At 39.2% G+C, this 14,264-nt stretch overlaps 1 protein-coding gene across 1 annotated transcript in view; it reads right to left on the bottom strand.

Annotated features, from left to right (window-relative positions):
* The window catches only part of vav3 (vav guanine nucleotide exchange factor 3), an 82,410-nt gene that overhangs the window by 6,845 nt on the left and 61,301 nt on the right, over positions 1-14,264 (bottom strand). The window contains 7 exon segments of the mRNA XM_029457603.1: positions 5,557-5,686; positions 6,388-6,475; positions 8,186-8,302; positions 8,610-8,644; positions 9,306-9,371; positions 10,949-11,079; positions 13,727-13,745. Coding sequence (XP_029313463.1) covers positions 5,557-5,686; positions 6,388-6,475; positions 8,186-8,302; positions 8,610-8,644; positions 9,306-9,371; positions 10,949-11,079; positions 13,727-13,745 — 586 coding nt within the window.

The following is a 14,264-nucleotide window of genomic DNA, read 5'->3' as shown; positions in this document are numbered from 1 at the left end:
TACCTGTACCTGACCAGAAGGGAGCAGAGGAAGGAGGTACAAAGCTGTAGCCGGCAGGAGTTACAAAAGAGAGGCCGCAGAGCAATGGGGCTATGGCAGGTCAGGCCAGGCGGGGAGCGGAGAGATGCGAGAGGGGAGAGGCCAGGGATGGGGGGAATGGTAGAAGGAAAGAGAAACAAAGGAGAAAAATAAAACATCTTTTTTTTTCTTTTAAATCCCAACTCTGAGGTATAAAGAACACAGTTGCAGTTTGTTAAAAATTGTATGAAAACAGGCACAGACTGAGCTCTAGCAAGTGGTGCTTCATCTAAACAGCCACTGGAGCATTTCTTTCACTGATTTATACTTGAATATGAGGAGTTAAACTCTCGGTCTAGTCTGAAATATCAACACTTGTGTTTAATTAACAGTTACTAAAATATGAAATTCCAATATAGAAAGGTCTTACTTCTGAAACATTCTGAAATAAAACCTGGCTATTATAAATGAACATAATGCATTGGAGGAATGCACATTTTGTGTTGAAAGATCGTCCTGACTGAATTAAAGGTCCAAAACAATTAAACAACACTGATGAGATTTTGTTGAAATATGAATTAATGACATATCTTGTTCCCAATTTGTCAAAAGGATGCATCATTAATGGGGGACGGAATAGAGATTTATATTTGCATATTTGTATAATCATCCAGCTGTAATACAGCCACAACTGCAGATCTTCACAAATGTCCTCTGACAGACGCATTTAACTTGATAACTTATTAGAAAATAATGCTGCTTTATTTCACATTCTATTGTTATCGTATTTTTCTATGGTTTCCTCATTTTTCGACGTAGTCTTTCCTAAGCTCACAATACCCACAATATAGATTTCTCTACTTTCTGGTGGCCCACTGCTTTTGCAATTTTATCTCTCTTCCAGTATTTCCACTGGCAAAGAAACAAGCTTCAGGCATTGATCTGATTCCAACAATGTCTTAGAGTTGGCAGTGTTGGCATCCTGCTCTGGGGAAAAGAACCTCTAACCCTGAAAGTATCAGTACCTTAGACTTTATGGATATATTTTAGTCCACTGAGTTATTTTAGAATGTCAACATAGCATGTATGACACAAGTGCAGTCAACAGAAAATACAGATGCTACAAGGCTTTTGCTCAGTAAAAACAAAGTATACAGTGTAAATGAAATAAAAGTAGTTTGTAAACAGAACATCCCATTCCTGGAATTACTGGTACTGTCCGGGTACTGTCCGGGCAATGGAACATTTTCATTCAAAATAAATAGACAATTACAAGAATCAGAAGTTGAAAGGTATTGACAAGTGGCTTATTAGTATTGTGAATGGATTACTGAATGAGCCTACTGGGCCCAGAGCTATATAAAGTGACTGTTAACATTTCTTGTTGGTAAATCAATCAAACAACTACAAAATAGAATCAACTTGACCATACAACAATGAAATATTACCACAAAGACACTCAAAACAACTAAAAAGACATTCAAACTGTCTTCAAATGATGCAAAATAACAGCAAAGTCAGGCAAAACAAACAATGAGAGAAGCAATAACCACTACAAAGGGACACACAATGACTACAAGGAGATGCAAATTACTACAAAGAGACACTACGCCACTACAAAGAGATACAAAACAACTACAAACAGACGCAAAGCAACTACAAAGAGCCACAAAACAACTACAAAGAGACACAAAACTACAAAGAGACACAAAACGACTACAAACAGACACAAAACAACTACAAAGAGACACAACACGACTACAAAGAGACACAACACGACTACAAAGAGACACAAAATAACTACAAAGAGACACAACACGACTACAGAGAGACACAACACGACTACAAAGAGACACAAAATAACTACAAAGAGACACAACACGACTACAAAGAGACACAAAATAACTACAAACAGACACAACACAACTACAAAGAGACACAACACGACTACAAAGAGACACAACAAGACTACAAAGAGACACAACACGACTACAAAGAGACACAACAAGACTACAAAGAGACACAACACGACTACAAAGAGACACAACCCGACTACAAAGAGACACAACACGACTACAAAGAGGCACAATATTTCTGCCACTGGGAAAAGAAAATCGAATCCCCACAATGGCAGATAAATGCCGAAACTTTATGAAAAATGTGTCGCTCCCAACAATACTGCTGGCAAGTTAACTGGCCTGGGTTATTGATATGCTGTAAGGAGAGCAGAGCTCCAGTGGTTTTTAAAATGAATACTAATCAGCTCACTGAGAGACAGCTCAGCAACCCCTAATAGTGTCTAGGTACGAGCAATATGAAGAGGGATCACCCTCCACTTCAAATAGCCACCAAAACACCAGCTACATTTTACATGCTTCATTTTTGCTAAATCTGATTTGTGGAACACACTGGAATACACAATGTGGGCTGGCTGACAAATGGAGAGTAGCACACACACACATACGCACGCACACGCACACGCACACACACACACGCATTGTAACATTTCACAAAAGAGTGAAGATGAGCTAAAATCCAATCAGCAGCCCAGAGATCCACACACACTGTCAGCTCAGATTGTGCCATGGACACATATTCATTTATATTTTGGGTTAACGCCGCTGTTATTGCTGTTGTAGTTAGCGTATTGGTTCAAATCAACCAATCACTTTTGCTTTCTGCAAAACTGTCCAAAAAACATAAAACAAAGCATAAACATTAATTAGCAGTCTTCCAGCAGAGCTTGAGGAGGATGCAAATCAAAACAAAAGAGTCATTTAGAAGTGAAAGAGAGAAAATGAAGTCTGAACACCAGCTGCCTACAAGATAGAAGACCACACCGCAGCAAAACTAATTTGGATTGAAGCTGTCTCAACTTGTGTTCTGAAGCAGAGTTTGAACAACAGGCCTCCTCCAGAACAACCGAACAGCTCCGTGCAATCTGTTCACATTTCTCCCACTTGGAACGTGATCGTCAAGGCTGGACTTTTTCTTTTCTTTTTTTCCATTCCACACAGTGGCATACAGGGTTCAAATGAAATCGCATTTTGCCACTGATTGCGATAAGTCATACATTTTCCATTAACCAACTGATGGGCAATGTTGCTTTGCCTGGCTCACACAGTTTAATACATTTTTCTTCTGGCATTGCTTGAAACATTCAGCTTGTGTGGGGTGATCATGGATGTTTTAGAGGCACACCACTTTGTAATTCAGTGTTTAAACCTCTCTTGATGGTTTTTCGACACGACATTATCAGACAAGCCCATAAAACAAAGGATGAATTTACGCCACATTTATTTTCCCAAAATAAACTAAAAAAACACTGTACATCACCAAACTTCACTAAAAAAAACTGTTTTTTTGTCACAGAAATGTCTATGTTCACTCCTGAGTTGGCACTTTGACAGCGCTCTGCTGTTTCATCTGTTGCTTCACTTCAAACCAAAACATCATCTCATTAAAATCTCCTTTCAAAGTTGCACACGCCACACATCTCACACTTTCCAAGTCAGAAAGGAGAAGAACATCTCACAGGATGTCGTGTTCTCTCTGATAAATAACATCTCCAACACCTGAATACTGAGAGGAATCAGATATGTAAGAGTAATGACTGACAACGATGCACACTTAAGAGTTCAACAGCCTTAAGCATAAATAATAAGCAATTTGCTGCATTCAGTTCTGCTCCTCAGAGTCTGTGACAATAGCTGCTTTGTCTCGAGGTGTTACCACCTCATTCTTTCACAGGTAAGAAATATCATGTTAGCGCACATCTTCTGTCTGTTTGTCGACAACACATTTTGGGCTTTCTATATTATAAAATAATGTTTGACAGCTGGAATATAACAATAATCTGCTGCAGAGCTTTCATTTCAAAATCCCAAATTACACTTACCGGTACATTTGTGTAGTAAATTGATTCATGGTTGAAGAATACTTCATTTTCATCACTCTTCTTCCAGTGATGGTTTAATATTAACTAATAAATTATTGTCGTAATTTTACAAGTTACAAACATCAAATCATGTTTTATTTTGAAATGTTGATTTGAGAAACATTAAATTATTATTATGTAAAAATGACTATTTAATTAAAAACAATGATTAAACAGATCATAGAGTATATCTTGTTTATTTGTGACAGAGATAAATATATAAAAGATCAAATTAAAAGTAACTAATGGATGGTATTAATATTTGACTTTCCTGTAAGGCTATAACTCAGAGTATAAATGGTTTTGACTTTGGTTACCTCGTTAAAGGCTGCACCAGATTATCGCTCTCTCCTCTGAACGTTTACTCAAACTCGCATCGATTTGACTTCCAGAGAGTCTTATCAAATCTAATAACTAATAAATGCTTAGTTGATTCTCCAACCACTATTTGACAGTCCGGTCAAAAACAATTAACGTCAGAAGACTGTTTTTAACAACAAATAGCTACCTGGTGCTTTTAAGCCTGTGAGGATGCTGCCGATGGAATTAAAGCATTGTGTGAGAGAGAGCCGGGATGGCTGATGAGGATGAGGAAACAGAACAAGAAGCTGGAGTAGTGGTGGGAAATATCAGCAGAGCCGGTGACAGCTGCATGTCGCAGGTTGAAACAAAAACTATTAACAATAAAAGGAGCATGAATGATCAGCGGAGTGATCGTGTCAGATCACACAGACTGCTTCACTGACTTAAATCAGAGTCGGCAAGATTCCTTTTCTGACTGTTGGTCATACAAATGAGTCGATCTGAACGCTTCACTTTGGTTTGTGAGAGCATTTTTCAGAAGTTCCTGATTCAAACCAGGTTATTAATCAAGACATTTCTCGATACTAAGAAGTAATCATCAGTTGCAGCCTTTAGCCATAAAACTTAAAGGCAATGTTTACAAGAATAAGTTGCTGTGCATGAGATACAAACAACAGGGGGGGCTTCAACACATTGCTCCATAGCGCTGCTAGTGGTCAAAACCTCCACAGGGTGCGTTTAATGACACCAAACACAACAACTGCCAAGTTTGTAATTCAGCTTCTGTCCTACTGAGATGACATTTAGCATGAAGGAAATATGAGTCTGAAGCGTACAGTATGTATAATCAGCTCAAAGTATGCATGAACAGTGTGGGATAGATTTTAGAGCTGCAAAGATGAATCGCTTCGTTGTCACATTAAATTAAAAGCAAACTATTTTGATAATCAGTTTGAGCCATGGTTTTATAAAACAAGAAGAAAAAAATCTTTAATTCTAGCTTGTGAAATGTGACAGTAAACTAAATATCTTTGAGTTGTTGAGAAAACCAGAACAAACTACTTATTGAATAATTGAGAAAATAATCGACCGATTAATCAACAATGACAGTAATCGTTAGTTGCAGAACTAACAGTAGTTGTTCTTTGAAGGAATATATTACTTTAGCACATTTTATTTCAGAAAAAACATCCTTCATCAGTACTTTTAACATTGTCGAGTTGTGGCATCAGTTACTACCATTACCACATAGAAGTGTGGCTTGTTTCTCTTCTTAGTCACTCTTCAGATGTACTCACTGTTGCTACTCGACCGGTTGAGGCGGTGCATAGCAGCGTTCTCCGGTTCCCGGTAAGGAAACTTCAGTGTGGTGTCCAGACTCCTAAAACCTTCTCTCAAGGAATGGTGTTTGTAGTACTCAATCAGTTCCTGGAAACACACACACACACACACGCACACACACACACACACACACACACACGCACACGCACACATGCACACACACATAGAAATAAGTAAGCAAACTAATAGATATGCAGACATTTGCATTTGTGTTTGCTGCATGTCACATTTCTCTTGAAGTAGCTTGTAGAACCAGATAAATTACACATGTCTGGATGCTCTTATGACAGAAACATCTATATCATTTACATATCTGTCAAATCATGAACAGTCTGCTTGAAAGCAAAGTCTTATTCTTACCACAGTACCTATTGCTTTAAACCTGCTCTAGATATGAAATGGTAACAAGAGGCGGTGCATTGCAATGTTATGAAAGCTGATATTTGACTTACAATCACATTGGACAGATGTTTTTATCTGATTTCCTGACTCCAAATGCAGCGAATATTATAAGTTAACACATTTTTTTATTTTTATATTGCAATCAAAAAGCTGTTATTAGCCAATCTTAGATACAGAAAACACAGAACACATAAAGAAAACTGGTGAACCTTTTCCATTATGCAATGGACTTATCTATAATGCTGAAGCCCTAAGGCCGGTATAAACACGTCTCTAATCATAGCTATTTTTGTGCACACTGCTAAAATAAAATTCAGGTTTTGACACGTCATTAAGCAAACATGATGATTTATTTATGAATTGCAGTGGTGAAAAAAAAGACTCACTAATATGCTCCTGAACTTCTTGTTCTCTGCGATGTGGAAGCAGCCGTCCTTGGTCAGGATCTTTATGTGCTTCACGTCGTTGTTGTACCTGTGGGCCATTGAATAAATTATGAGTCTAATTTCCGTCTCTGATCACCACCATCGATCTGTGGCCAGCCCCTGGCCCTTGTGGAGAGCACGGCCGTCGCTGTAGGGTCCCAAAGCTTTGTGGCATGTGAAGGATGAGTAGCCAGGAGAAAATGTGTGTAACCGCTGCCCCACACACACATAATTGTGGTGGCATTAACAGGGTGGCTGATGGGGCTCTGAGTCAAGAGGAGTAAAAGTTGTGGTCAGGGCGGGAAGAAACCTACGACGTCTGTCATTCACAGTCATGCTTTACTCATTGCTCAACTGGAAATAGAAAACAAGCAGATTGCTGCAGTTGGCCGTTAATCAAAGTTGGAAATGTTCATTATCAACTGCTTTAACCTGTTGAAAACATACAAACCTACATGCATTTTATTACTGTTCATACAAAAAACAGAGACCTGATTTAAAAACGCTCTTGAGGATAATAAGACCCAATTCCAAATTACGATTGATCCAAACAGAAAGTTCCCACTTTGGACACCCAGCATGACTGCGTCAGGTTTTGGTTACCAGTTGAGATTTCAAAAACTAAAATGGTTTTAAAACCAAAATGCTATTTCTGAAACAAATAATATACAGATATGCCAAGCTAGCTCTTCCCTCCTGTTGTCTTTGTGCTAAGCTAAGCTAACCGTTCGGCCTCATTTGTCTTCCTACCTCATCCTTACCAACATCCCCTCATCATCCCTTCATCGGACGACATCCCTCTTCCTCCTCCACCCCTCACAATATTTGATCTTCCTCAAACCTTGTACAATTCCATTAAGTCTTTCAACAACATATATTGCTGTGCTGTGGTCCTTGCTCGTGAATGCTTTTTGAATGTCGTTCCCACGACGTAAGCTTCTCTGTCAACTCTTCTGCTTCTGTCTTTCACAGGGACGCTTTAATAATCCCTACAGCTGTTCAGACCACCCTTCTGTGTGCACACAAGCAATTAAGACTTGAGTTAAGAAGAACTTGAAGGCACTGAAAGCGATCCTTTCCAGGGAAGAAAAGGATGCTCTAAGAAGTTGAAAGAATTTTAAGGAATGTTTCGTGCTGGCCGGAAGTCTTCTTCCTATGTTTCACACTGACATCATTTATTTTATGCATCAAGATAAGTTACAAACAATTGTGGAGTCGACTGCACCCCAAGGTTCTGAAATGTGCTTTGTTCATTTCTCATTACCAAGATTAACGTGGCTTTTGGACTCTAATGCGATTGTTTTTGTGGGTTTTGATTTCAAACAATGAGCATGAGTCTTAACTAAGACACTCCTCCATTAACATCTGATTTGGTGAGTTTCACACATCACTATGGTTAACCACAGTCTCAAAGCTTAGTCCATCAAACTGTGTGGAACAGTAAAGCCAGGAGGCCAATACTGCGGTTTGGCTAAAGGCCTCTGATGAATGTAGCAGCTGGAGCGCCGCAGACAGACAGAAGAAGTGAGACGTGATTCAATCTGATGATTGTTGATAGCCGGACCCCAGGCAAGCCAAATAATTACTACTCAATAAATAGCAACATTTCAAATACAGTACATTTAAAGGGCACTCCTGTTATGAGTAACATTGTGTATCATCTCGTTTCATAATATTCCATTTTAATCAATGACATCCAAGCATCTAGTTGTTATCAGAGTATATGAGGTTGTTGAACGACTGGGTAGGAATGTCTTACTTTATACTGACGGCGTACTCTGTGTACTCTCTGCTGCGATGGCGGACCAGGTATGTGCTGTTGACCCTGTTGATGAGCTCCGTCTCTGCCTGGAGCCTCTCCATGGGCCCTGCAAACCTACAACACAGCAGCCACACAAGAACAGAAGTCATTCACTGTCTGCATACCATTAATCACTGTGTATTGTCCTTTACAATCTGTGTGGTAGCTGTTTATTAGCTTACACTGCAGAGTCAGAACTGCATCCTGCAACTGCAAATGACTTATTACTGACTTATCAGTTTGTGTGATCTGATGTTTCGTACATGAGGGATGAATTTACACCTGTATTTGTAGTGTTTTGCTCGATCCAATAAAACTCTGTGTTGCTGTCAAAGACTTTCTTTGCAAATACATTCAGACTGCAGCTGATGTGTGAACGTACCAAGCTTGAGAGGTGTAATCGGCAGGCTTCGGGACCTGGAGCAAAGAGCAAAGGTGGACATGTGTTGTTGTTATTTTCATTACCTTGCACTCATCCAAACCGGTACAGTGAAGTATATGGTGCCAGTTCCACCTCACTGTTTTCAAGCTGATGTTTTGCTCTTATATAAAACGGGTGCTTTAACAACCCCAATAAAACAGCATAATGCCCTTCTTATCTTTACAAAAGTGTAGATATGGTGATTTGTTATCTACAGTTCATATTCCTGAAGCAGCTGGACACCGTGTGAATTTAATTTCATCAAATGCAACATGACAATCCAGGATATTTATAAAAGGAAGAACAAAAACAAGCAATAAGTCAGTGCAGACGAAACAGAGCGTTATTCCTCCCTCTCAATATAAAGTATTGCTTGTTCCTTATAGGACATTGCTCTTGTTCTCCTTTGCGTCTTATTGATAAAGTGAATTAGACAGTAAACCACTTTTATCTCATAAGACAACACAAGTTCCTTGTGCAAAGAACATGAAAACCCATCGGCTGTTTTTCTTCTCATGCCAGGTAAAATAGATTAACTCCCCTCACAATCCCCAACCATCCTCACATCACTGGACTGCTAGTAAATACATGTAGCCAGACATGAGCTGCTACAACAGGCCCTAATGTAGCGAAGGACTGGAAGGAAATGCAGCTTACACATGGGCATGGCTTCACAGCGTCGCTTGGAAAGAAGCCAACCTCTTTCGTCGTCAGGATTTTGCCCTGAAACCACAGAGAGATAATTGCATTATGTACATCTGGCTGACTCTGTCTCCATTATTCAGAAACAATTAGCTTGCAACACAGAGCAGTGTAAATTTACAGCCTAGTTAACTATTGTAGAAATAATGGCTGGCAGGAAGAAGGAAAGAGGAAGAGCTCCTTATTCCTCCCATGGTGATGACTTGTTAAACTCGGTGCCTTGATTTATAAACACCGAGGAAAACTCAGTCTGTATAAATAGGGAGGCCGTAGTGCAGCGAGGTTCTTCTGACGCTGCTTTTTGTTCTGTGCACTGACAAAATATTTGATTTGTATGGGACAATAATCCAGTCATGAATTCCATAGCTCTGAAGAAATTGAGTTTTGTGCAAATGCATACTGCTGCTACAGTTAATTGAGCAGGTGTGAATACACAGGAACCTGCAGCATGCAGTGTGTGTCTGTATAGTTGGAGTAGATTTGTTGTTTCTAATTTACCACTTGTCCTACACAGTACATTATACAAATTTGAATGCAATGCAAACCTTAGACGTGTAAATTATTATATAAAATGCTTGTTTTTTTGTTTTCTAAATATCAACCACACACCTGCAAAGCTCATCCATGACCTGCAATTTAGCTAAATCACTTCTAGTGTTTCAGCCCTGATACCTGGATGTATTAAGAGACCTGAGTTTTTAATACATCTTTCCTTTTCATATTTGTACAACTCTTCAAGAGCCTAGAAAAGCTATTTTTATTTACACATGTGAGGCCTAATATTAAATATATATATACATATGCATATGTGTGTGTATATGTAGCCAACTGGACTTTAAAGACATATAAAAGTCTTGTTTACGGTCAAACCTTTTTATTTGAAAATGTGATTTTGACGTTTTCAGGGCCTCTAAGGGTTAATCAGGGGGGCCGAGGCCTCACCGAGGGGTGTGCTATGAGACACATAATCTGAGAAGTAGCACGCGTCCAGCTTATCCCATTTCGGTGGCTTTGTGGTCGTGGCCCGTCACATCCCTGCTACCTCAGGACATTTTATCCGTCCTTGTGGAAAGCCTTGCTTTCTGCTGCTTCCTTGCTAACAGTGTGATAATGATTAGAGCTGGTAACACTGAGTAAGCAGATGTTTGCTGCTTGAATGAAATGAAATTACAGTGATCGATTCTATTTTTCACGCACCCCCAGAACCAAAATGATTACGGTCTGTTGGCTACGCAGCTGATTGATATTGAATGTTTTCTCAGTGTGGGGCTTTAGCTGCCTCCAGTTAAGCCTTTATACAGGGTTAATTGAATTCTTTATCTATTTTATCTGTTTTGTATTAAGTACTATGAGATGTGTTGGTTTCCTCATTAAATGTCTGATTATAATACAATACTGTAGTACAGTAGTTCATGTCGATACAGTGCCCTTTTCAGGCAGAAGTGACGTACAGATACATCATGCGAACCCTATTAGAGAGCACGATGTCAGTTTGAGGGTTAGATGGTCTGACAGTGGAGAAGATGAGAGATTTAAATACAGTAGGTCAATTTTTTAGTGTTGTAAATATGTGATTAAGCGGCAGTGTGACCACTGACCTGCCACCAGGGGCTGTGAAGGTCGGCGCAGATTAATTCGATGATGTCACCAGTCTGGATGCTGAGTGCTGGACCAGACGTAGGGCTCGGCACCCCGAAGTAGTTCCTGATTACCAGCATCTTGGGCAGACCTGCAGGAGGGACACAGTTCATTCCTGCATACTGTTTACAAAAGAGCTTAAAACAAATCAGCAATATTCAAACATTGTTTAATTAACAAATCTACACCACATCAAGAAATATATATTTTCTCTTTATTAATTTACCGTTTTTGTACTTTTTAAAATTAATATTATTATACATTTAAATGTTGTTAAAGTAAGAAGTTGTGCTGACGGTGTTATATGGATGAATTATTAGTTTTTTATTGTTTCTAATTCTTTACTTTATATTTCATGTTCTATGGGTTTTGGAATAAAGTGATTTCAGTTGAACTGAAAACCAAAATTGTAATCAGCATGTGAACCATTGATTCATTTAGTTAAACCAAATGTCCTCTTTTTAAAAGTAGACTTGAGTAGCTGTGTGAGAAGATCTGTTAGACTTCTTCAGCTTCGTTCCTTCGATGCCTGGCTGCATGAATATGTATCAATGTGCATGCGTCTGTATGACCTCAGGTCTAAAAGGTCATGTTTGCTATTCTAAAAGTGCGTCTTTGCTCCACTAAACTATTCATGGCCCCGTTATAGGTGGTAATGAGAGGGAGTATACATGTGTACACACACACAAACACACCCCTTGTCACCAGTGTACTGCCCTTGCAAATCATTTGGACCCATTATCATATTACAGATAAGCAACAGTGCACTGTGATGCATGACTGGTTATCAGGCTCGTAGATACAAAGCGAAGCAGGAGTGAGTGTGGACGCTGTTCACTGCAGCACAATGTATTCTGGCCTCCCGGGGAAATGTATGTATGTATGTATGTATGTAAAGGAAAATTCAATCAAATCAACATTTTCTTCCATTATTGTGATTTGATAAAAACTAGTCCTAATTGCATTTACAATAAAGAATTAAACAAAAGATCATTCCCTTGGTTTCAGTATGCTATGCTTGGTAATGGTGTTGTCTTTGTCACCATTTCTATCGATTTACTTGGTTACAATCAAACTCATAGTATTCATATCTTTTCCTCACCTGCTACGATTAACAAATATTAATTAAAGCATACTCCACAGGTAATATATTGCAGGGTTTGCACTTATCATAATCTTACTTATAATCAGGCTGAATATGTTTGTTGAAATGACCTCAGTCAGCACTATTTGATTTTGCACAATGGTCGACTTTGATCCCATTATTCTCCAAGAAATCACTGAAGTTGTATTATACCACGACTGTTATGAAGCATCCACCTATGCCAAACAAATGTTCTGTTCATATCTCATGTGCCATATGCGTATCTTTCTCTGCATTGTGTGGCGATAGTGTTGTGCAGGAATACAATATGAAAAAAAGAAATTCAAGTGAGAGCATGAAGAAAAGGCCAGAGCTTAAGGCAAATAATAAGAGATGTCAACAACATTGTATTGAAAGCTAATGCATCTATATCTGGCTCGCTTCTCTTGCAGGGTCTGTTCCAGAGCAGTAGCACCGGGGCTGGCAGCCTGACATGTGCTAGCTTGCCCGAATAGGACTTCTAAAGACACAGGGCCATGGAGAATTTAATCTTGGGGGCTGAATTGCATTCCTATCCACACAAGGACAAGCTAAGTGTTAGCGCACCTTTGAAAACAGACAAAGAGAGCAGCATCGAAATATTATGAAACGCCAAGGGCTGGGGCAATCAAATGCCTATTGATTTTAATGCGTCTTCAGTCAGAAATGATTTTCTGCAGCATAATGGATGGAGGGGTGGAAAAATGAGTGTTGAAGCCAGGTTTATGAGAGATTAAAGGGCCTCTGTGTGGTGGAAGCACACACACACACACAGACACAAAATTCAAAAGGAGGGTGCATGTTATTCACATTCTATTGAAAAAAAGATTGAGAACCAGAAAGCCACAGAAGGAGGGCAGAAACACAAGGGCTATATGTACTGCATTTACTGTACATGTCTGGTCTTATTCAATTTAAACTGTTTACAGGAGCCTTTCATAGACATAAATTGAGTCTCGGCTGCAATGATACAATAAGTTAATAGCTACCGGGTATGCCTTCCTCTCTGTCTGAGCCGGGTTACCTCTGATACCGGGAAAAACAATTATGATGCCATGCCCGTAGCAATTCATGCAAACCTATTGCCAATCCTGACACACAACCTGATAGAGGGGAGTTTATCATTTCCCCTGGTTAATCTAGTTTATCCTGTATATTATGATATAACCAAAATGTATTAGTTTGTGGACAATAACGCATCTACAATACTACATATTTTCATATCCTTGTATATCAAATATCTTTGTGTTCACCTGTGGCCTTTTTTTTACAATAAAAAAAAATTAATTCATCAGAATAATAATTGCTTAAAGTACGACGGTTGTAAATACGACAAAGGAATTTAGATAGTTAGTTACGATAAGAGTCGTCTAGCAAAAATGCAACAGAAAATGCTTGGCCAGTCATTTTTAGCATGGATATTTTTCTCCGCGGATACTTGCAGCGTGCTGATAAATGGTACAAGCACATATCAATAGTGGCGTGGATTACGTTCCAAAATTTGGTCATTTGTTTGAGGATCAGCTGTCTCTGTGCACACAGTCAGTGGAAGAAGAGAAGGCGGTGTGCAAAGTGGGTGGATGTGTGGTGTAGGGTGGTGCTCTGAATTTCTCACCTGGATCTCGATCTTTGCCCTGAAAAAAAAGACGGAGACAAAGTTACACACTGAAACAGGAACGTGCTCGCACGTTCACAAACTAACACATGCACATTCAGACACAAACGTTTTGTTATTCTTCTCCAGCGAACACAATTTTATTCTTATATTTCTTCATCACGAGCATGCATAAATCACTGCCTTGGTGAACATCTCACGTCATCCAAAGTGAGCTACACCCAGTAAGGTGAATATGTTCAGACACACGGCCTAATGCTGCCAATACACCCCTCTACTGCTGCACACACAGTTATTATTTGAACGCAGCCTGCTATCTACCCTACACAAGCCACCTGAAGCAGGCCTGACATACTACATTTTTGGGGTTTCTTTTAGGAAGTTTTTCCTTGTGCGATGTGAGGGTCTAAGGACAGAGGGTGTCGTATCCTGTACAGTCTGTAAAGCACACTGAGACAAATGTATAATTTGTGATATTGGGCTATATAAATACATTTGATTTGAATTTGATTTGACATAACATATTAAAACCCATATC

Source organism: Cottoperca gobio, chromosome 20 (genome assembly GCF_900634415.1).
Source record: "Cottoperca gobio chromosome 20, fCotGob3.1, whole genome shotgun sequence".
NCBI lineage: Eukaryota > Metazoa > Chordata > Actinopteri > Perciformes > Bovichtidae > Cottoperca > Cottoperca gobio.
Note: the sequence above shows the minus strand (reverse complement) of the source record. Positions and strands in the feature narration are given on the sequence as shown.